The 23,256-nt window shown below is 46.1% G+C and overlaps 2 protein-coding genes across 2 annotated transcripts; both read left to right on the forward strand.

Annotated features, from left to right (window-relative positions):
- The first annotated feature begins 339 nt into the window (after nt 1-339).
- Nucleotides 340-8,506, forward strand: sptlc1 (serine palmitoyltransferase, long chain base subunit 1). The gene is made up of 15 exons (XM_069717298.1): nt 340-442; nt 1,413-1,520; nt 1,614-1,708; nt 3,561-3,654; nt 3,739-3,811; nt 4,447-4,579; nt 4,796-4,925; nt 5,020-5,109; nt 5,417-5,524; nt 5,653-5,748; nt 5,866-5,962; nt 6,055-6,109; nt 6,667-6,784; nt 6,954-7,027; nt 7,852-8,506. The coding sequence occupies exons 1-15, from the start codon at nt 389-391 to the stop codon at nt 7,943-7,945; spliced, it is 1,419 nt and encodes a 472-aa protein (XP_069573399.1). The 5' UTR covers nt 340-388; the 3' UTR covers nt 7,946-8,506.
- A 2,600-nt stretch (nt 8,507-11,106) lies between these two features.
- Nucleotides 11,107-22,309, forward strand: LOC138632060 (rab9 effector protein with kelch motifs). Its single transcript, XM_069717333.1, has 18 exons — nt 11,107-12,445; nt 13,332-13,401; nt 13,520-13,562; nt 14,023-14,101; nt 14,483-14,571; nt 15,325-15,471; nt 15,608-15,659; nt 15,906-16,006; nt 16,885-16,970; nt 17,820-17,901; nt 18,042-18,127; nt 18,216-18,303; nt 18,834-18,882; nt 19,029-19,119; nt 20,242-20,342; nt 20,547-20,631; nt 20,851-21,047; nt 22,222-22,309. The coding sequence occupies exons 1-18, from the start codon at nt 12,384-12,386 to the stop codon at nt 22,307-22,309; spliced, it is 1,596 nt and encodes a 531-aa protein (XP_069573434.1). The 5' UTR covers nt 11,107-12,383.
- Nucleotides 22,310-23,256: the final 947 nt, after the last annotated feature.

Below are 23,256 nucleotides of genomic sequence, written 5' to 3' on the forward strand. Positions count from 1 at the left end.
AACATGTTAGTCATCATATAAACACTGAATCTAACACGTTAGTCATCATATAAACACTGAATCTAACATGTTAGTCATCATATAAACACTGAATCTAACACGTTAGTCATCATATAAACACTGAATCTAACATGTTAGTCATCATATAAACACTGAATCTAACACATTAGTCATCACATAAATCGCTGCGGGGTCTCTTCCCGCCTCTCGGACGATCCTCCCGGTTGTTGACGGTCCACTGCTGCGGACGTACTTCTACTCGGAGGAGATACCTGGAGGAGATGGGCAGGGCCTGCTCACACAGCTGATGGTAGACACTGAGGTGTCCTACTTCTGTCGTCGACCGTGAATGCAGCACAGCTGATGACGTCGCAGCAGGGAGACAAACATGGCGTCCGGACAGCAGTGGGTGTTGGTGGAGATGGTGCAAGCCTTCTACGAGGTACGTGTTTCTCCTCCGAGGCTCTGTCGGCGGGAAATATGTCCCGACGAGTTCAGGCTCCTCGTGTGTTTACCTGCGTAGTGGTGTCGTCAGAGGTGTCCTGGGAAAGCTGTCCGGTGTGTCGGCGCTGAGGAGGAAGAACCCGGAAGTTGTCTGATTCCTGGACTTATTTGACACATTATAGGAGCTCCGCCAGTGTAATTAATCTGTAAAGTGTATTTTAATCCAGAGTCCTGCTGACGGATAAAACCACCGAAACACCAACATCAGGCTTTTATTTACCTTCAACATTACGTTATGTTCCGGGGAGCTGCCGGCAGGGGGCGCTCGGACCGCTCCGTCTGTTCACCGCTGACAGTAGAGCACTATGGAGCTCAGCACAGGTCCATCAGATCAGAACCAGGTTCCAGTGATCAGAACCTCCTGATTGATGGACAGGTGAACCGGTCTGATTGACACCTCTGCTCCTCTGTGCTACTGAAGTTGTGATGTCAGTGAGTCTGTCAGAGATTTTTAAAATATCTCCTGATAATTAAATAAATAAATAGTTAAACGATAAATAAATAGATAAATGATAGATAAATAGTTAAACGATAGATAAATAAATAAATAGATACATGATAAATAAATGATCCAGTGAGATGAACATCATCAGTAGATTCAGACGCTGTGATGCTCAAAGAGTCTGAAGAAGACAAACGTTGATCTGAGCTGCTGGGAGACAGGAAACAGACTTTCAAAATAAAACTGTCTGTCCATGATCATCCAAAAAAAAAAGGGGGGGGGGGTTATGTTATGACACTAACAGCTGTCAGACAGCGAGAGAACACCTGACAGGTGACAGGAAGTGTGCTCCTCACCTTCACCTGTGACTGCAGGTGTATTTGTAGACAGGAGTTCTACGTATGTTTCCGTTATATGTATATATGTTATATATTATATATAATTTGTGATCTGAACTCTTGGTCAGGCTCCTGCCTACCACCTGATCCTGGAGGGCATCCTCATTCTGTGGATCATCAGACTTCTGTTCTCCAAGACCTACAAACTCCACGAGACCTACCGACTGACCGAGAAGGTAGCGTCACACACAGCAGGGTGTGTGTGTGCATGCGTGTGCGTGTGTATGTGTGTGTCACTAATCAGCTGTCACATGGATCTATACTTACAGGAGAAGGAGGACCTGATAGAGGAGTGGCAGCCCGAGCCTCTGGTCCCCCCCGCCTCCAGAGACCACCCCCCCCTCAGCTATGATGTCGTTTCAGGGTAAAACACACAGGACATGTTTTTATATACAGTGGGTACAGAAAGTATTCAGACCCCTTTAAATTTTTCACTCTTTGTTTCATTGCAGCCATTTGCTAAAATCAAAAAAGTTCATTTTATTTCTCATTAATGTACACTCAGCACCCCATCTTGACAGAAAACAACAGAAATGTAGAAATTTGTGCAAATTTATTAAAAAAGAAAAACTGAAATATCACATGGTCATAAGTATTCAGACCCTTTGCTCAGTATTGAGTAGAAGCACCCTTTTGAGCTCGTACAGCCATGAGTCTTCTTGGGAATGATGCAACAAGCTTTTCACACCTGGATTTGGGGATCCTCTGCCATTCTTCCTTGCAGATCCTCTCCAGTTCCGTCAGGTTGGATGGTGAACGTTGGTGGACAGCCATTTTCAGGTCTCTCCAGAGATGCTCAATTGGGTTTAGGTCAGGGCTCTGGCTGGGCCGGTCAAGAATGGTCACAGAGTTGTTCTGAAGCCACGCCTTTGTTATTTTAGCTGTGTGCTTCGGGTCATTGTCTTGTTGGAAGGTGAACCTTCGGCCCAGTCTGAGGTCCAGAGCACTCTGGAAGAGGTTTTCTTCCAGGATATCTCTGTACTTGGCCGCATTCATCTTTCCTTCAATTGCAACCAGTCGTCCTGTCCCTGCAGCTGAAAAACACCCCCATAGCATGATGCTGCCACCACCATGTTTCACTGTTGGGATTGTATTGGGCAGGTGATGAGCAGTGCCTGGTTTTCTCCACACATACCGCTTAGAACTAATGCCAAAAAGTTCAATCTTGGTCACATCAGACCAGAGAATCTTATTTCTCATAGTCTGGGAGTCCTTCATGTGTTTTTTGTCAAACTCTATGCGGGCTTTCATATGTCTTGCACTGAGGAGAGGCTTCCGTCGGGCCACTCTGCCATAAAGCCCCGACTGGTGGAGGGCTGCAGTGATAGTTGACTTTGTGGAACGTTCTCCCATCTCCCTACTGCATCTCTGGAGCTCAGCCACAGTGATCTTTGGGTTCTTCTTTACCTCTCTCACCAAGGCTCTTCTCCCACGATTGCTCAGTTTGGCTGGACGGCCAGGTCTAGGAAGAGTTCTGGTCGTCCCAAACTTCTTCCATTTAAGGATTATGGAGGCCACTGTGCTCTTAGGAACCTTGAGTGCTGCAGAAATTATTTTGTAACCTTGGCCAGATCTGTGCCTTGCCACAACTCTGTCTCTGAGCTCCTTGGACAGTTCCTTCGACCTCATGATTCTCATTTGCTCTGACATGCACTGTGAGCTGTAAGGTCTTATATAGACAGGTGTGTGCCTTTCCTAATCAAGTCCAATCAGTTTAATTAAACACAGCTGGACTCCAATGAAGGAGTAGAACCATCTCAAGGAGGATCAGAAGAAATGGACAGCATGTGAGTTAAATATGAGTGTCACAGCAAAGGGTCTGAATACTTATGACCATGTGATATTTCAGTTTTTCCTTTTTAATAAATTTGCACAAATTTCTACATTCCTGTTTTTTTTCTGTCAACATGGGGTGCTGAGTGTACATTAATGAGAAATAAAATGAACTTTTTTGATTTTAGCAAATGGCTGCAACGAAACAGAGTGAAAAATTTAAAGGGGTCTGAATACTTTCCGTACCCACTGTACATATATATATATATATATATATACAGCTCAGTATATATACATAGACTTAAAACTGCTCTGTGTGTGTGTGTGTGTGTGTGTGTGTGTGTGTGTGTGTGTGTGTGTGTGTGTGTGTGTGTGTGTGTCTGTGTTTTATTAGACTGAAGCTCTACAGTAAAAACACACTGTTTCCATGGTTTCCATTGCAGACCTCCGAGCCACAAAATCATCATCAACGGAAAAGAGTGTGTCAACTTTGCATCGTTTAACTTCCTGGGTCTCCTTGACAACGAGCGGGTGAAGGTCAGGTGTTCGTCCAGCTGCTCTCTTAAGTGAATCGCTCTTCGATCGGACCTTTGACTGAATATTTCTTCTCTCCTCCTTCAGCAAAAGGCCCTGGCGTCGCTGAAGAAATACGGAGTGGGCACATGTGGACCGCGAGGGTTTTACGGGACGTTTGGTGGGTCAAAAGTTCAGCTTCTGATCTCCTACTAACGCTCCAGGTCCGGTTCTATTAACGCTCCAGGTCCGGTTCTATTAACGTTCCAGGTCCGGTTTCATTAACGCTCCAGGTCCGGTTCCACTAGCACTCCAGGTCCGGTTCTAAAAACGCTCCAGGTCCGATTCTATTAACGCTCCAGGTCCGAATCTACTAACGCTCCAGATCCGGTTCTACTAACGCTCCAGGTCCGGTTCTATTTGCGCTCCAGGTCCAGTTTTATTAACGCTTCAGGTCCGGTTCTATTAGCACTCCAGGTCCAGTTTTATTAACGCTCCAGGTCCGTATCTACTAACGCTCCAGATCCGGTTCTACTAACGCTCCAGGTCCGGTTCTATTAGCGCTCCAGGTCCAGTTTTATTAACGCTTCAGGTCCGGTTCTATTAGCGCTCCAGGTCCAGTTTTATTAACGCTCCAGGTCCGGTTCTATTAGCGCTCCAGGTCCAGTTTTATTAACGCTCCAGGTCCGTATCTACTAACGCTCCAGATCCGGTTCTACTAACGCTCCAGGTCCGGTTCTATTAGCGCTGTCTGGTTCCTCCAGAGATGGAGTCTCAGTCATGTTACGGCGGACTTACCGTCTGGTTCCTCCACAGATGTTCACCTGGAGCTCGAGAGTCGTCTGGCCAAATTCATGAAGACAGAAGAGGCCATCATCTACTCGTACGGCTTTGCGACCATCGCGAGCGCCATCCCGGCGTACTCCAAGAGGGGCGACATCATCTTTGTGTAAGAAACCCACATACATGTTGCATATGAACACATATGTTTACATAGAAGATGAACACACACACACACACACACACACACACACACACACACACACACACACACACACACACACACACACACACACACACACACACCGTCTGCAGCCTGCTGTTGTGAAACTGCTGGATGTGTGGTTCTGGCTCTGACGTCCGTGGTTCTGGTTCTGGTGTCCAGGGATGAAGCGGCCTGTTTCTCCATCCAGAAAGGCCTCCAGGCGTCCCGCAGCTTCATCAAGTACTTCAAACACAACGACCTGGAGGATCTGGAGCGGCTGCTGAAGGAGCAGCAGCAGGAGGACCAGAAGGTTAGTAGGAGCTGTTGGCTCTTCACCTGTTCAGGTAACCTCAGCGTTGTTGGAGAAACGCCACACGGACTCACACGCTGTGTCTCTGCCGCAGAATCCTCGTAAAGCTCGAGTGACCCGCAAGTTCATTGTGGTGGAGGGGCTGTACATGAACACGGCCGACATCTGTCCTCTGCCCGAGCTGGTACGTACAACGTGGTGGACTCCTCCTGGTGTCCAGCCGGCGGCGCTGTGGAGGTGGTCTGGGTGTACTGGTGATGTCCAGGCCTGTCTGTAACGGTTCTGACTGTGTTAGCAGAGTAAACATGAACACCACAGTGTGACGAACAGCCTCAGCTACTGATCTGAGAGACTGAAGCTGCTGTCAATCAAACACCTTTGACCTCAGTGTCTCTCTGTGACCTCAGTGTCTCTCTGTGACCTCAGTATCTCTGTGACCTCAGTGTCTCTCTGCTGTATTTGTTCACGTCCTGAGTGTTTGTGATCGGCAGGTGAAGCTCAAGTACAAGTACAAGGTGCGGATCTTCCTGGAGGAGAGCATGTCGTTCGGTGTGTTGGGAGATCATGGCCGCGGAGTCACAGAACACTTTGGAGTCAGTGTGAGTACGTTCGGCTTTAAAACCCACAGACGGTACCGACCAGTCTGCACATCCACGTAAAGAATAAATCCATGAGTGTGTGGCTCTGACCTGTACTCATGATGATCATGTATGAATCATACGTGCAGATCGATGACATCGACCTGATCAGTGCCAACATGGAGAACGCGGTGGCCTCCATCGGGGGCTTCTGCTGTGGACGCTCCTTCGTCATCGACCACCAGGTGAGAACAACCAACATCGGCTGTGGTTGGTCCCCACAGAGACAGGTGTCTCCGTCCACTCAGTGTCTCTCATCGGAGGACATCGGCTGATCCGGTAAACGGTCCTGTGTGTTTCAGCGCCTGTCGGGACAGGGCTACTGTTTCTCCGCCTCGCTGCCTCCCATGCTGGCTGCTGCTGCCATCGAGGCTCTGAACATCATGGAGGAGGATCCAGGTACGCCGTCTGTCTCCCTGCACACCTCTACACACCTGTCCAGGTGCACAGGGCTTTTTCATTTCTGACTCCTGCTGTCTTGTGTTCTGCAGATATTTTCACCGTGCTGAGAGAAAAGTGCCAACATGTCTACAAGGCCTTACAGGGGTGAGTTCATAAGCACCCTGTTGTTTTTTCCGTGGTTGGACTGTTTCTTTGTAACGACCTCATTTACCTGTGACTTTACCTGGAGGGTTGGATTTCACTGTGGAGGTACTGACTGAGGATGTGAGGTCCTTCTACTGAACACACGAACATCCTTTATTTCCTGAAGGACACAGAGAATGACAGTTTGGTGTCTCAGGTGTTTCTGGTACAGGTGCAAAATGAGAATCAATACGAACCTCCACTGGACCTGAATCAGTAAACAGCTGCTTTATAGACACAGTTCAGTCTGCAGTGAGTCTCTACTTCCTGTCCAGTTCAGTCTGCATTTTAGCTGAGCTCCAGGTGGGACAGACCACACCCACTTCATGAGGTAGACCCTGCTGATACCGGGTCGGACCTCCAGCACTCCTCAGATTGTGATCCACCTTCACACACAGCTGCTGCAGATGAGTTGTGTGTCCAGATTGTGTTGTTGAATGTGTGTGTGTGTGTGTGTGTGTGTGTGTGTGTGTGTGTGTGCGTGTGCGTGTGTGTGTGTGTGCGTGTGTGTGTGACAGAACTGCGGGTCTGAAGCTGGTGGGGGAACCGTTCGCTCCGGCTCTTCACCTGCAGCTGCAGAAAGGTTCAGGCTGCAGAGACGCCGACATGCAGCTGCTGCGCTCCGTCGTAGATTACGTAAGTCCACATCACATCCACACACATGTTGTTGGAGACACGCGTGTTCAGATGAGGAGACATGTTCAGAGAGGCAGGTCAGACTACAAAGAGGAAACAGCTGTTTGTCTCCTCCAGTTCACTGGTTGGTTGTTGCTCCGGGTCTCATCCACTCTGTGATGTGTTTCAGTGTTTGGAGAGACACGTGGCTCTGACCCTCGCACGCTACCTGGAGAAGGAGGAGCGCTTCCTCCCCCCGCCCAGGTAACGGACGAAAATAGTCCCAACAGGAACTCTGTTCTTCTGTTTAATGTTGACCAACTGTTTCAGGAACTAACTGCTCTGTAAAGATAAAAACCCTGCATCTGTGAGACATGTTGAATATTTTTTTATATTTCAGATGCAGTGTTGGTTGGACAATAAGACAAATAGAAATGAATACAAGACTTACGGTCCAACGGGGACAGTTAACTGTTTTATACTTAATCTGCATTTAAAGATGTAATTTCAAATGAAAGTTTTCTGTCTGGTCATAGTCTGATGATTACATTTAAACATCTGGAAGACTAGGAACTGAAGAGAGGAGTGGGAACTAAAGAGAGGAGAGTGGGAACTAAAGAGAGAAGGGTGGGAACTAAAAAGAGGAGAGTGGGAACTAAAGAGAAGAGGATGAGAACTAAAGATAGAAGGGTGGGAACTAAAGCGAGGAGGGTAGCAACTAAAGAGAGGAGGGTGGCAACTAAAGAGAGGAGGGTGGCAACTGATGAGAAAAGTGGGAACTAGAGAGAGGAGAGTGGGAACTAAAGAGAAGAGAGAGGGAACTAAAGCAAGGAGGGTGGGAACTAAAGAGACTAGGATGGGACCTAAAGCGAGTAGAGTGGGAACTAAAGAGAGGAGAGTGGGAACTGATGGTTTCCAGTTTATTAAATAGCAAACTGGGTGCAGAGCGACTTAGTGAACGTTGGTAGAACCTCATCAGAATGCAGGTGGACATGTGAAGTGAGAGGACTCCAGATGTTTGAATGGAGTTGCATGTGGAGAAGACGTCAGCCTTGACACTGTCCTGCTGCGTCTGTCTGTGTCCTCAGCGTCCGAGTGGTGGTGACCATCGAGCAAACTGCAGAGGACATCCAGAAGGCGGTGTCCTGCATCAGAGAGGCAGCTGCAGCCTTCCTGCAGTGACAGCAGCATCTGAGTCTCCACCACCGAGCAGCTGCTCTCCTCCAGACTGACCTCTGCTCTCACCGTCTCATCCAGCAGCCTGCTGCCATCTCAGTAACCCTCTGACGTCTTCTCGTGTCATACGACGGACATCTTCTCATGTGTCATACGACGTGGCGGACGTCTTCTCATGAATCATACGACGTGTGGACCTCCAGCAGGACTGTCAGCAGCCAATAAAAGGCCTCCTAACACGAACACAGAAGAAGTTGTAGATGTCCCGACCAATAGACTTTTCATGAACCGACCAAAGAAGACAGTTTGATTTAAGAAGCTGTCGTTCCTCAACTGAACTGATGGAGGGTTTTTATACGGCTTGGATTTTTACACCTGATTCTGTTCCAATGTTTTTGCTGTGTTCGAAGTCTCTGAGCTCGCTCACTGAACATTAATCAATCTTATTCAACTGAACATTAATCAATCTGATTCAACTGAACATTAATCAATCTTATTCAACTGAACATTAATCAATCTGATTCAACTGAACATCAATAAATCTGATTCAACTTAACATTATAGTTAGCTATATTTAGTCATAGTCATGGTTATTGTTATTGTTACATTTATAGTCATAGTTATAGTTGTAGTTATATTTATATTTATAGTCATAGTTGTGTATATAGTTATAGTTATAAACATAGTTATAGTATAACCTGTAACAGGCCAAGAAAAAAATATGTCTACAGACCCTCCTCCTCCTCTGTCTCCTCCACCATCTACAGACCCTCCTCCTCTGTCTCCTCCACCATCTACAGACCCTCCTCTGTTTCCTCCACCATCTACAGACCCTCCTCCTCCTGTCTTCTCCACCATCTACAGACCCTCCTCCTCCTCTGTCTCCTCCACCATCTACAGACCCTCCTCCTCTGTCTCCTCCACCATCTACAGACCCTCCTCCTCTGTCTCCTCCACCATCTACAGACCAGCCTCCTGTTTCCTCCACCATGTACAGATCCTCCTCCTCTGTCTCCTCCACCATCTACAGACCCTCCTCTTCCTCTGTCTCCTCTACCATCTACAGACCCTCCTCCTCCTCTACCTCCTCCACCATCTACAGACTCTCCTCCTCCTCTGTCTCCTCCACCATCTACAGACCCTCCTCCTCCGCTGTTTCCTCCACCATCTACAGACTCCTCCTCCACCATCTACAGACCCTCCTCCTCCTCTGTCTCCTCCACCATCTACAGACCCTCCTCCTCCTCTGTCTCCTCCACCATCCACAGACCCTCCTCCTCCTCTGTCTCCTCCACCATATACAGACCCTCCTCCTCCTCCTCTATCTCCTCCACCATCTACAGACCCTCCTCCTGTTTCCTCCACCATCTACAGACCCTCCTCCTCTGTCTCCTCCACCATCTACAGACCCTCCTCCTCCTCTGTCTCCTCCGCCATCTACATACCCTCCTTCTCTGTCTCCTCCGCCATCTACAGACCCTCCTTCTCTAACTCCTCCACCATCTACAGACCCTCCTCCTTTATCTCCTCCACCATCTACAGACCCTCCTCCTCTGTCTCCTCCACCATCTACAGACCCTCCTCCTCCTCTGTCTCCTCCACCATCTACAGACCCTCCTCCTCCTGTCTTCTCCACCATCTATAGACCCTCCTCCTCCTCTGTCTCCTCCACCATCTACAGACCCTCCTCCTCTGTCTCCTCCACCATCTACAGACCAGCCTCCTGTTTCCTCCACCATGTACAGATCCTCCTCCTCTGTCTCCTCCACCATCTACAGACCCTCTTCTTCCTCTGTCTCCTCTACCATCTACAGACCCTCCTCCTCCTCTACCTCCTCCACCATCTACAGACTCTCCTCCTCCTCTGTCTCCTCCACCATCTACAGACCCTCCTCCTCCGCTGTTTCCTCCACCATCTACAGACTCCTCCTCCACCATCTACAGACCCTCCTCCTCCTCTGTCTCCTCCACCATCTACAGACCCTCCTCCTCCTCTGTCTCCTCCACCATCCACAGACCCTCCTCCTCCTCTGTCTCCTCCACCATATACAGACCCTCCTCCTCCTCCTCTATCTCCTCCACCATCTACAGACCCTCCTCCTGTTTCCTCCACCATCTACAGACCCTCCTCCTCTGTCTCCTCCACCATCTACAGACCCTCCTCCTCCTCTGTCTCCTCCACCATCCACAGACCCTCCTCCTCCTCTGTCTCCTCCACCATATACAGACCCTCCTCCTCCTCCTCTATCTCCTCCACCATCTACAGACCCTCCTCCTGTTTCCTCCACCATCTACAGACCCTCCTCCTCTGTCTCCTCCACCATCTACAGACCCTCCTCCTCCTCTGTCTCCTCCGCCATCTACAGACCCTCCTTCTCTAACTCCTCCACCATCTACAGACCCTCCTCCTCCTCTGTCTCCTCCACCATCTACAGACCCTCCTCCTCCTCTGTCTCCTCCACCATCTAAAGACCCTCCTCCTTTATCTCCTCCACCATCTACAGACCCTCCTCCTCTGTCTCCTCCACCATCTACAGACCCTCCTCCTCCTCTGTCTCCTCCACCATCTACAGACCCTCCTCCTGTTTCCTCCACCATCTACAGACCCTCCTCCTCCTCTGTCTCCTCCACCATCTACAGACCCTCCTCCTCCTCTGTTTCCTCCACCATCTACAGACCCTCCTCCTCCTCTGTGTCCTCCACCATCTACAGACCCTCCTCCTCCTCTGTCTCCTCCACCATCTACAGACCCTCCTCCTGTTTCCTCCACCATCTATAGACCCTCCTCCTCCTCTGTCTCCTCCACCATCTACAGACCCTCCTCCTCCTCTGTCTCCTCCACCATCTAAAGACCCTCCTCCTTTATCTCCTCCACCATCTACAGACCCTCCTCCTCCTCTGTTTCCTCCACCATCTACAGACCCTCCTCCTCCTCTGTCTCCTCCACCATCTACAGACCCTCCTCCTGTTTCCTCCACCATCTACAGACCCTCCTCCTCCTCTGTCTCCTCCACCATCTACAGACCCTCCTCCTCCTCTCTCTCCTCCACCATCTACAGACCCTCCTCCTCCTCTCTCTCCTCCACCATCTACAGACCCTCCTCATCTTCTGTTTCCTCTACCATCTACAGACCCTCCTCCTGTTTCCTCCACCATCTACAGACCCTCCTCCTCCTCTCTCTCCTCCACCATCTACAGACCCTCCTCATCTTCTGTTTCCTCTACCATCTACAGACCCTCCTCCTCCTCTGTGTCCTCCACCATCTACAGACCCTCCTCATCTTCTGTTTCCTTCACCATCTACAGCACCATCTTTGAGTTTGTCGCCCTCTGTCTGTGTTGCTTTCAACTGCACCTCCTTTTCATGAAGTATCTCCATCCCAGCAGACTCTTTCATCCAACTCAAATACAAATTTAACAGCGAGGGATTATTTGAGGCTTTTTGATGAGAATTCCAGAAAACATGGTACTTATTCAGGAGTCTCTGCTACCTGTGAGGTCTTTCCTGAGTGACCCCAAAGTAAACACAAGAAAATGATGACTCATTATTATTATTAATATTTAATAATAGGAGAGATCCACGTGAAACTGTTGGAGCCCAGTCCCAGTTCGTCAGGGATGAGGCTTTTTGTTTGTTCCCACGATGTCTCCGGAGAAATGGACCACCTGGTGCTGCTGATACTGATCCTTCTTCTTTTCAATAGTTCTCACCGCTTCCTGATGCTGACTGGCTGCTCTGCAGCGTGTTTGGAGGCGTCGCTAAGCAACAGTGTACCTGCAGAGGGAAGGGTAGCTTACCTGTAAGGTGAGACTCAGTGGACATTTGTTGGACTGTGAGCTGAGGTGACTGCAGAAACCTGCACAGGTAGGTTTCACCCTGCTGATGTTGTTTGTTAAATGGAAGAGAACGTGTCCTTTATGGCCACACTTTCCTCTGCATTTCAACCTTTGTTATGTTTATAAGCCTGCTGTAGTGCCACCTACAGGGGAAAAATGGCATTCTGAAAGACGACCTCACTCTGGGGTTGAGATCTGTCTTCAGTTCCTGTTGCACAGAGTTGAGTTGCGGTAGATTATGTGCAACAGGTTGTCACTCCTACCAGACTTGAGCAACGAGAACAGCAGAAAAATCTAAAGAAAAAAAAAACTCGACTCCAAAACACAAAGCAGAAAGGATGAAATGTGTAGCAAGACATTTTCTTTATTTCTGGGTAAAATAATTAATGCTGCAGATGTGTTGGAGGGTGATGTGTTCACATGATGAGGTCATTTCCTGTCAGTGTGTCTATATTAAAGTACTGCACAGTAAGAGTCCTCACATGTACGAGTACTATGTGTTAGTGTACTGATGGAAGGATGTCATCTGGAACACAAACCCACAAAATATAATGTGCGTGTGTGCGTGTGTGTGTGATAGAGATAGAGAGAGACAGTAAATGTGAAGATGGCATTAGCCAGCGGTCACTGGCTGGAGAAAGAGGTGAGGGGAGAAACTCCAAGTCCCAGGTGAGTCCTCTGACCTAAATATATATGCATAAATATAAATTATATAAAATATGAAATAAATACTTTGGTAAAGTTAGAGGTCCTTTGTCTCATGGTTACAATAATTAACAGGCAATTAAGTTTATGGAGGAAACCTGATTAAAAGAAACAGGAAAAAAGCAGCAGTCTCACATTTTTATTTAGTGTTACACAACTTTTCCAGTCTTCTGTTGATCCTGTCCCAACGTTTTTGAGACGTGTTGCTGCCATCAAATTAAAAATGAACATATATTTTTAACGGTGAACGGTGGAGTGTGACTGACATTCCTGCATCAGTGTGCAGACGCTTTACATACACCTCCCTCTTCCGTTACCTCCTCATACATACATTTCAGTATTCACCGGTAATTTTCAGGTGTATTTGCAGGCGCTGCTGCTCGTCAAAAGATGTATTATGTTGAGATCAGAGATCCCGTCACCTCCTCTTCCTGTTACCCTCTCTTCCATCACCTCCTCTTTCTGTCACCTCCTCTTCCTGTCACCTCCTCTTCCTGTTACCCTCTCTTCCATCACCTCCTCTTTCTGTCACCTCCTCTTCCTGTCACCTCCTTTTCCCGTTACCTCCTCTTCCTGTTACCCTCTCTTCCATCACCTCCTCTTTCTGTCACCTCCTCTTCCCGTTACCTCCTCTTCCTGTTACCCTCTCTTCCATCACCTCCTCTTTCTGTCACCTCCTCTTCCCGTTACCTCCTCTTCCTGTTACCCTCTCTTCCATCACCTCCTCTTCCCGTCACCTCCTCTTCCCCTTACCTCCTCTTCCTGTCACCGCCTCTTCCCGTTCCCTCCTCTTTCTGTTACCCTCTCTTCCATCACCTCCTCTTCCCGTCACCTGTCTCCTCTTCCACAGACACGGCCACGCGTTAGCTGTGGCAGGAAACGTTGCCTTTGTCTTCGGAGGATCCGGCAGCATCGAGCAGGTGATGCTGCAGTTCGTTTTTCTCTCCGTGAGACATTTTGCTTTCAGCTGCAGTCCAACTGAAACGTGGAAGCTGGAGCTCCATGTTTCTGTTAACGTGTCTCTTCTGTTTGCTTCAGGACTCCCGTCCTGTTTACTTCAATGACTTCTACATGCTGACAGGTACAAATTAAAGTCGTACTCTGTGGAGGTTCGCTGGTGCTCTGGATGTTTTTTTAGAGTCATCCCATGTAAACATTGCGATTTAAAATGTATTCAAACATTTTATGAGACAGGAAATACATTGAACACGTTTTTTAGGGCTTAAGTTTACCCACAATGCAACTTGGTTGGAAGTAATGAATGAAAATAGAAATTAGTTTTCTACAGAGTGCCTTAAAATTCTGCCCCTAAAAACAACAAAAACAGTTTAAAAACAAGAAAAGTTCTCATTACTTTTAACTAAATATTTCCTATATTATTATTAAAAATAATTATATAATAATAATATTATCTGGAGAAAGCCAGGAGTCAGATGGTTTGGAATAATCCTCATGTTAATCATATAGGCTAATAATAATAATAATAATGATGATGATGATAATAATTGAATAATTTGAATATAAATGGTTGTTCTCTGTAGTTACTCCTGATGATGTGATGTGGGAGGAGATTCCTCAGAGTGGGGAAGTTCCCTCCACCAGACAAGGACACACTCTGTGGTAAGCTCCACAGCCCACTTCTAACACTTATCATACACCTATAATACATTTTAAAAATACTTATATTATAATACACAACATTTACTTATCATACACCTATAATACATTTTAAATACTTATATTATAATACACAACATTTACTTATCATACACCTATAATACATTTTAAATGTATTTGTATTATAATACACTTTGAATTTCAAAACCTGAAGCGGCTGAAGTTTATGATTTAAGACATGAGGCTCCAGAGATTCTTCTCTGAATGTGAATTAGTTTCATGTGAAGCATCGGTTCTTGTTCTGTTGAGACCCAGTTTCGGGTCCAGGTGTTGGTTCTGAGTGGGACCAGCAGGATGAACGGAGACTTTGTTTTGTCCTCTCAGTGTCGTCAAAGGGAGGCTGTATCTGTTTGGAGGAGCGTCCAGCCCTGATGCAGCTGAATGTCTCCCAGGGGTCCACAGCTTCGATATAGGTGAGCGTGTTGAACAGCAGGTGGCGCCCTTCAGCCCGCTTTGTGTTCATAGTTTCCTTTCATGAAGGTTAACAGTGCTGTGATGGAGTTTCCCTCCTCTAGTGTCTCTGACCTGGGAGTGTTTACCTGTCGGAGGTGTTTCCTTCCTCTAGTGTCTCTGACCTGGGAGTGTTTACCTGTCGAAGGTGTTTCCTTCCTCTAGTGTCTCTGACCTGGGAGTGTTTACCTGTCGGAGGTGTTTCCTCTCCTCTAGTGTCTCTGACCTGGGAGTGTTTACCTGTCGGAGGTGTTTCCTTCCTCTAGTGTCTCTGACCTGGGAGTGTTTACCTGTCGGAGGTGTTTCCTTCCTCTAGTGTCTCTGACCTGGGAGTGTTTACCTGTCGAAGGTGTTTCCTTCCTCTAGTGTCTCTGACCTGGGAGTGTTTACCTGTCGGAGGTGTTTCCTTCCTCTAGTGTCTCTGACCTGGGAGTGTTTACCTGTCGGAGGTGTTTCCTTCCTCTAGTGTCTCTGACCTGGGAGTGTTTACCTGTCGGAGGTGTTTCCTTCCTCTAGTGTCTCTGACCTGGGAGTGTTTACCTGTCGAAGGTGTTTCCTTCCTCTAGTGTCTCTGACCTGGGAGTGTTTACCTGTCGGAGGTGTTTCCTTCCTCTAGTGTCTCTGACCTGGGAGTGTTTACCTGTCGAAGGTGTTTCCTTCCTCTAGTGTCTCTGACCTGGGAGTGTTTACCTGTCGGAGGTGTTTCCTTCCTCTAGTGTCTCTGACCTGGGAGTGTTTACCTGTCGGAGGTGTTTCCCTCAGAGCCCTCAGACACAGCTCTGCTGTCATTGGAGACAACATCTATGTCTACGGAGGCCTTCTGGGACAAAATCCAACAGACGACCTCATGGTCTTCAACACAAGTAAAACAAACAAACAAACAAACAAACAAACAGAGAAACAAATCCGGTCATCAATACGTCAGTCAACATTTCTTTTTTAAGTGAAATAACTGGTGTTGGTTTGTAGAGATCAGATTTAGATCTTACTCTGTTTCAGTGTCCTTCACCTGGACGCCGGTCAGAACAGGTGGATCACCGCCTCCAGCCCTGTGAGACTTCTGTCTTCTTCTTAATAATGCAACTATATCATAGTTTCTGAAAAAGTAGTGACACTGTGTAAAATGTTTTTGTTTACATTTTACAGTTTCTCAACTCGGAAACGGGGTTGTAATTATTTGATTATTCTGTGTTTGAGACTCCTGTCTCCTTCTTAAAAATATAATAATATAATGCTTCTGTGTGTGTGTGTGTGTGTGTGTGTGTGTGTGTGTGTGTGTGTGTGTGTGTGTGTGTAGCTGGGGTCAGAGTGCTACTCTGGTTGGTGATCAGATGTTCCTGGTTGGAGGTTTTGGAGCAGGAGGAGACTTCAGTAAACACCTGTATGTTCTCAGCACAGGTGAATGCTGATTCAGTACATCAGTGAATAATCTGTTCTGGTTCCACTTCACCTGAACAAACTTCAGTCATCTGCATACAGGTGAAACAGGTAAACTGGTAAAACAAACATTAGGTGAGATCAATGATTAAATGTGGGGAAGTTGTTTTACTTGTTACAAAGTTGAAGTGTTGAGTTTAAAATTGCAACATTAACTGAACTTCAACGTCACGTGAAACAACAGCGTATCAATAGAATAAAAATGATCAAATAAATAAAATAATTATTATTTGTAACTTTGGAGGACCTTTACTTCTAATGGTCAGAAAACTCCATATCTAACCGTTACGAGCAAGTTAGAGCAAATTGACGTAATAAATACAGTGAAATGAATAGTGTTGAAAAATAGATACAAAATAATTAAATGCGCTTCAGAACTTTTTTCTGAATGTTATTTAAAACACTGGTAATACAGCCGTCAGTCCACTAGAGGACACTGTGCCGCTGTCGCATTCTGCCTGGTCAGAGCATGAAAAGACCAAGCTGGTATGTTCAGGGTCAAAGAAGGAGGTCATGTGAAGGAGGTGATTCAAAGTACAATAGGGACGACATCTTCGTGATGTGGATTTCGTCCCAAACTGAAGCGTGTGCTTTTTGGTGGCTAACCCAGAGACAGCTTACTGTTCACACCTGGGTGAGGTGAAACGTGACACTGACATGCCGAGCCGTGGTGGACTGACAGGTGTTTAGTTTTGTTGGTGTGATACCAGGTTGTATCTACAGCTTCAGAAAGTTGAATTAAATGTTGAATTAAACAAACTGTGACATCAGACCGGTTCCACCTCTGATTAAGTATTTATTAGCCTCTGACCTCTGACCTTTGACCTCTGTGTTTGAAGAAAACCTACTGTGGCAGAAATTTGAGGTGAAAGGAGAATCACCTGCCGCCTGCAGCGGACACACACTGACTGCACACCATGACAAGGTACACACATGCGCACACACAACTTCATCTGCAGTTGAAGTTTTCTTTTGTTATAGTTGTAAAAATACAAATAATGTATTAATATATTATACCATATATTGATAAACAAGTTGCTACCCTCTGATATGACTCGTAACATTTCTTGAATCAGTGGTCGTAATGGTAGAATAAAATACAGCACCTTAGTTGGTCAGGGTTCAGATTCAGGGAAAGATCGGGGTTTGGGTAGAAGAGGGGACCTTCGTTGTCATGGTTACTTTTATTTAAAAAAAACAATTTTTTTTTTATACACTTTATTAATCCCCGAGGGAAATTTCTTCGCTACAGCAGGGGGGCTCTCAGGGGGGAGATGCTGCAGCAGGCTGCCACTCGCGCGGCGCCAGGTAACCTGACCTGAGGTGCATGTTTGTGGATGATGGGAGGAAGCCGGAGAACCCGGAGAGAACCCACGCAAGCACAGGGAGAACATGCAAACTCCGCACAGAAAGGCCCAGGACCAGATTCGAACCCTGAACCTTTTAGCTGTGAAGTGACAGTGCTAACCACTGCACCACCGTGCCGCCGCTGGCCATGGTTGAAAGAAACCATGATTTTCGTTGTCTTAAGGTCCGATGTTTTGTGGACCACTCCGTCCGCCCTGACCTCCTCCCTACGATTTTGTGACTCGTGTTATTGCACGTCCTCTTTTTTCTGTCATATTTTTAATATTTGATATAGAATTTAATATTTGACAAATAAAATAAGGTAACGAATTATTTTTAAATTAGAAGACATGAAGAGTAGATGAGTAAAAGTAGTTTTAAAAAAAACAGAACAATGTTGTCTTCCTGTTTCCTGTGTTAAATGTAGGATATCTACCTGTTGGGTGGCAAAAGCACAAATGAGGATGGCATGGTGACATCATCCAATGAGATTCATAAACTTAGTATTGGTGAGTGAGATGCATTAAATTCACTCTGATGCATTATAAAGAACTTTAAGGGAGTTATTGTCTTTTCTTTAAAGGAGTTTTTGTCTTTTCTTTAAAGGAGTTATTCTCTTTTCTTTGTACTCTCCCATAATTCCCTCCAGGTAAGATGAAGTGGAAGGTCCCGCTGTATGTTGGGATTCCTCCGGCTCGTCGTCACGGACACACTGCCTTCATCCTCCACAGCCATGTCAGCAGGCCGCTCAATATTTAATTTTATTTATCTTCATCATCATTATTGTCATAAAATATGCTCTGTGTGTTTGTTTGATTGACAGCTGCATGTGTTCGGAGGGCAGAATGAAGAGCAGGACTTTAATGACCTGAAGGTTATGAAACTCATCAACCCGTCAGAGAGACAACCAGGTACACTGTGAACATGTACATTATTCTACTTGTGATTTTTCGAGCTGCTTTACCCAGCAGTAATAGAGCTACAGTGTAAAGTTTGTCCTGAAGGTGGCGCTAGAGGAGCGCTCAAAGGAAAAGACCAATGAATGAAATGAATTCAGAAAGGATTCAGACTCACTCACACTTTATTATTTTGTATATTTGTTTGAATGGATAAAATTGACTTTTTTTCCCCAACAATCTCAACACTCAATAATTCACAATGACAAAGAGAAGATGTGCTTTTAGAATTTCTGAAAATGTATTGAACTGAAACGTTCACTGTAGTGTTCACTTTGTCATTATGGGTTATTGAGTGTAAATGAATGGAAAACTGACGGTTTTATCCCTTTAAAATGAAAATACAATGGAATAAAGTGAACGGGTACTTTTCTGAATACTTGTCAATATCTGGACAGTTAGTTTCGTTCACAAGAACAGTTTTAACCTGAAGGCCACGTATGTCGCTGCACTGTGATGTAAACATGACACGACTGTCTCCACAGTGATGAAGGAGATTCTGTCAGAGTTCGGTCTCCAGGGAGTGAGTCACAGGTCAGCAGCTGCTGCACACACCTAGTTCTGGTTCAGGTTTCTATCTGGTTCAGGTTTCTATCTGGTTCAGGTTTCCGTCATGCTCAGTTTGACTCTCACTCTCAGTTTGAACACTCTGGTTTCATTCTTGTTCTGACTGTTAACAGCTTCACTCCAACAAAAGTTCCCAACGTGCGCTATGAGCTGAGTGAGTCGACTCCATCCAGCCAGCAGAGGAACACTGCAGCTAATGCACAGGTGATGACACACACACTCACACAAAAACATACACATAGAAACATAGAGAAATACACACACACACACACACACACACTGTGAAAGACAATCAGTGCAACAATCTAAGAATATTGTTCCTCAACGTAAAACTCCAAAGAATTAGTGGATTTCATCGTCTACGGTTCATAATATCATTAAAAGATTCAGAGAATCTGGAGAAATCTCTGAACACAAGGGACAAGGCTGGAAACTATTATTGGATGGTGGTGATCTTCGGCCCTCAGGCAGCACTGCATTAAAAACACACTATTCTGGAGTGGAAATCACTGCATGGGCTCAGGAACACTTGTGAAAACCATCGTCTGTGAACACAGTTCATTGCTGCGTCCACAAATGAAGGTTAAAACTCTCCAAAGAAGAAACCAGATAGAAACATGATCAGAAACACCGCCGCCTTCTCTGGACCTGAGATCATTGAAGATGGACTGAGGTGAAGTGGAAAACTGTCCTGAGGTCTGATGGATCACAATCTGAGATTCTGTTTGGAAATCATGGACGCTGCATCCTCCAGGCTAAAGAGGAGAGGGACCATCCAGCTTGTTATCAGCGCTCAGTTATATTACAACAGCATGGCTCTGTAGTAGAAGAGTCCGCTGATAAACTGGCCTCCTGCAGTCCAGACCTGTTAATCATTGAAAACATCTGGAGCATCATGACATGAAAAATACAACAAAGGAGACGCTGAACTGTTGAGCAGCTGAAATCCTACATCAGCCAAGAACGGGACCACATTTCACTTTCAAAACTCCAGAAACTGGTCTCCTCAGTTCCCAAATGTTTACGTTAACGTTGTTAAAAGGAGAGGTGATGCAGCTCAGTGGTGAACATGAACCTGGAAGAACTTTATAGAGACATGTTGCTGCCTTCAACTCAAAATGAGCATATATTCATATAAAACAAGATAAATGTTGTGTTTGGTCTATTTTCAACCAAATATGAGTTTAAGGGATTTTCAAATCATCACATTCTGTTTTTATCTACATTTTCCACAGTGTCACCACTATTTTAGAAACATGGTTGTACATCATATTAGCAGTCCTGGTTGCTACGTACTAACACAGATAACCTTATTTCCTGTTGCAGGTGTTGGTCCACAGAGACTTCAGTGCAGTACGAGATCAGGCCATGAAAATGATCCAGACAGCCTTCAGTCTGCTGGACCAGGAGTTCCAGAAACTGGACCAGTACATGACCATGTTTCACATCTTTATATCAGATCACAAGTTAATGCACAGAATATCGATGTGTCACCACCATTTGTAACTTCAGTAGAAAACGCATGGAGTCTCTGAAGAGATCACCATGGCAACAGATCAGATGCTCAACTCTGTTAGCATCGGTATATAAACGTTCACAAATGATCATTTTACTGTTGATTTTTTTTCCAGAGAGAAGTCAGAGTTGTCCAAAGCTGCTGCTGCTCTGCAAAGAGACAAAGATGCTCATGAAGCTCACAGACAAACACAGCAACAGGTTTACTATTAATCTAATCTAATCTAATCGGATCTGATCCGATTTGATCTCATCTCATCAAATCAAATCGAATCTGGTCTGATCTGATCTGAATTTAAAAACAATTAAAAAAAAGGAATCTAGCCTAATATTATGTCATGTCATACATTTACCTAATCTGATATATATGTGTGTGTGTGTGTGTGTGTGTGTGTGTGTGCGTGTGTGCGTGCGTGTCAGGAGGTCCAGGAGATGCTCGACAGGCATCGTTCTCAGAATGAGGCGTGGCTTCGTGCACGAGCTGAAGAGAACGACCGAGAGAGGAGGGAACTCTGCAGACTGAGAGTACACACACACACACACACACACACACACACACACACACACACACACACACACACACACACACACACACACACACACACACACACACACACACACACACACACACACACACACACACACACACGTGACACACACACACACACACACACACACACACACACACACACACACACACACACACACACACACACACACACACACACACACACACACACACACACACACACACACACACACACACACATACATACACACACATACACACACACATACAGGGGCTACACACACACAGGAGAGACACACACAGGACACACACACACACACACACACACAGCGAACACCTCCTGTCAATCATGCAGCAGTTCAAAGGGATGTGAGATGGACAGAGACAGACGGATGGACAGAGACAGACGGACGGACGGACAGACAGGCAGACGGACAGAGAGACGGACAGACAGGCAGACAGACAGGCAGACAGACAGGAGGAATCTCTGTTCTACAACCTTCCCATGCTGCTCGGCTCCAGTGGTTTCCGAGGATCCTCCTGACCGCTGGCCGGGAGTCCAGGTGTGTTCAGTGTGTTCTCCTCCCAGAGGCAGCTGGAGGTCCCGGTACAAACCTCCCATAGAGGAACACAGAGTGCTTCGTGAGGCTGTAGAAATGAACATCTGGCTCACGAGAAAGATCGAAATGAAGAGAAGCGGTCGGTGGAGGAGGAAGTCATGTTTCGTAAGATGGAGGATCTGCATGTGTTTTATGTTGATCAGGGTTCACTTGTAACTCTGTTATTAATCTTTTATTGTTGATGAGTTCAGTGACACCGTGGAAGGATGAGATGTAAATATATTCATCTCTTATAAAGACGAGAAGGGCTGGTTACAGGTCAAAGGTCTTCTCCTATCTCCTCCTCTGTCTCCTCCTCTGTCTCCTCCTGTCTCTTGCGCCTGTCTCCTCCTGTCTCCTCTTGTCCCCTTCTGTCTCCTCCTGCCTCCACCTGTCTCCGACTGTCTCCTGTCTCCTCTTGTCTCCTCCTCTGCCTCTTCCTGTCTCCTGCTCCTGTCTCCTCCTGTCTCTTCCTGTCTCCTGCTCCTATCTCCTCCTCTTGTCTCCTCCTCCTATCTCCTCTTGTCTCCTCCTGCCTCGTCCCGTCTCCTCCCGTCTCCTCCTGTCTCCTCCTTTGTCTCCTCCTCTGTCGCATTCAACAGAAGGAATGATCACTTTTCTGCAGCGTAATGTGTCTGTCGGTGTGCTTGTATTTCCTCTCAGTTGCACTATTTGGCAGAGCGAGGTAGGGGCGGAGGGAGCGTCAGGGCTGCGGCAACCACACCGGAAGTGTGGCAATAAAACAAAATAAAAGCCTCATCTTAATATGTTATAATCCTGTTTTATAACCCATATTTCTACTTTTTAAAATGATATTTGTCATAAATCTCATGCTACTTTTAAAATGAATGAATGTATAATACAATAGTTTACATTATCATGTGAATAAAAAGTTAATTATGAAGTTAAATATAAATAAATGAACAACTGAGGCACTCCAGAGGACAATCATTTAAAAAGCCTTTAATAACTTACGGCTGTTGGCTCACAGTAAATTAACAAACATTAAAGAAGGTTTATACCTTTTTAAAAATCAAAACGAATTTACATTTGGAGAATTTATACAATAGAATGACTGTAAAGTATCTTTTACACACCGTGTGTTTCCAAAGTAAAAGTTTTTACAGCGTCTCTGTCTCATTAAGCTGTGACAAAACGAGCCGTACATGCACTTTCTACCTCCCTGGAGAAGGTGGAGACAGGTGGAGGGAAGAGACAGGTGGACGGAGGAGACAGGTGAAGGGAGGAGACACAGGTAGCAGGAGGAGACTGGTGGAGGGAGGAGAAAGATGGAGGAGTGGACAGGTGGAGGGAGGAGACACAGGTGGAGGAGCAGACAGGTGGAGGGAGGAGAAAGGAGGAGGGAGAAGACAGGTGGAGGGAGGAGACACAGGTGGAGGGAGGAGACAGATGGAGGAGCAGACAGGTGGATGGAGGAGACAGGGGGAGGGAGGAGACACCTGGTTATAAACCATTAAACATTATATTTTCACTGTAACAGACTGAACTAACAGTTTTAAAACGTTCTCCTTATCTGGATGGAGAAAACCAGATGATTTCAGTAGATATTCCTGTTGTTAAACTTTAAAGGAAGTAGCTGACACAGCTTCCTCCTCTTCTTTCATAAAGTTTCATTTATTTTGTTACGAAGATTGTTATCGATCGTCTCCTCGCAGACACACGTGCTTTTATTTTGAA

Source organism: Brachyistius frenatus, unplaced genomic scaffold, assembly GCF_029030835.1.
Source record: "Brachyistius frenatus isolate BFR_SWC_R1_liver_20210118 unplaced genomic scaffold, ASM2903083v1 Contig_172, whole genome shotgun sequence".
Classification (NCBI taxonomy): Eukaryota; Metazoa; Chordata; class Actinopteri; family Embiotocidae; genus Brachyistius; species Brachyistius frenatus.

Excerpts from the sequence above, each read along its gene's own strand:
- sptlc1 (XM_069717298.1), top strand. The coding sequence starts at position 389 with ATGGCGTCCGGACAGCAGTGGGTGTTGGTGGAGATGGTGCAAGCCTTC. Across the intron at positions 3,655-3,738 it reads TTGACAACGAGCGGGTGAAG|CAAAAGGCCCTGGCGTCGCT; the intron begins GTCAGGTGTTCG and ends CTCCTCCTTCAG. Across the intron at positions 6,785-6,953 it reads TGCGCTCCGTCGTAGATTAC|TGTTTGGAGAGACACGTGGC; the intron begins GTAAGTCCACAT and ends GATGTGTTTCAG.
- LOC138632060 (XM_069717333.1), top strand. The coding sequence starts at position 12,384 with ATGGCATTAGCCAGCGGTCACTGGCTGGAGAAAGAGGTGAGGGGAGAA. Across the intron at positions 14,572-15,324 it reads GGTCCACAGCTTCGATATAG|TGTCTCTGACCTGGGAGTGT; the intron begins GTGAGCGTGTTG and ends TCCTTCCTCTAG. Across the intron at positions 18,128-18,215 it reads CCTTCATCCTCCACAGCCAT|CTGCATGTGTTCGGAGGGCA; the intron begins GTCAGCAGGCCG and ends TTTGATTGACAG.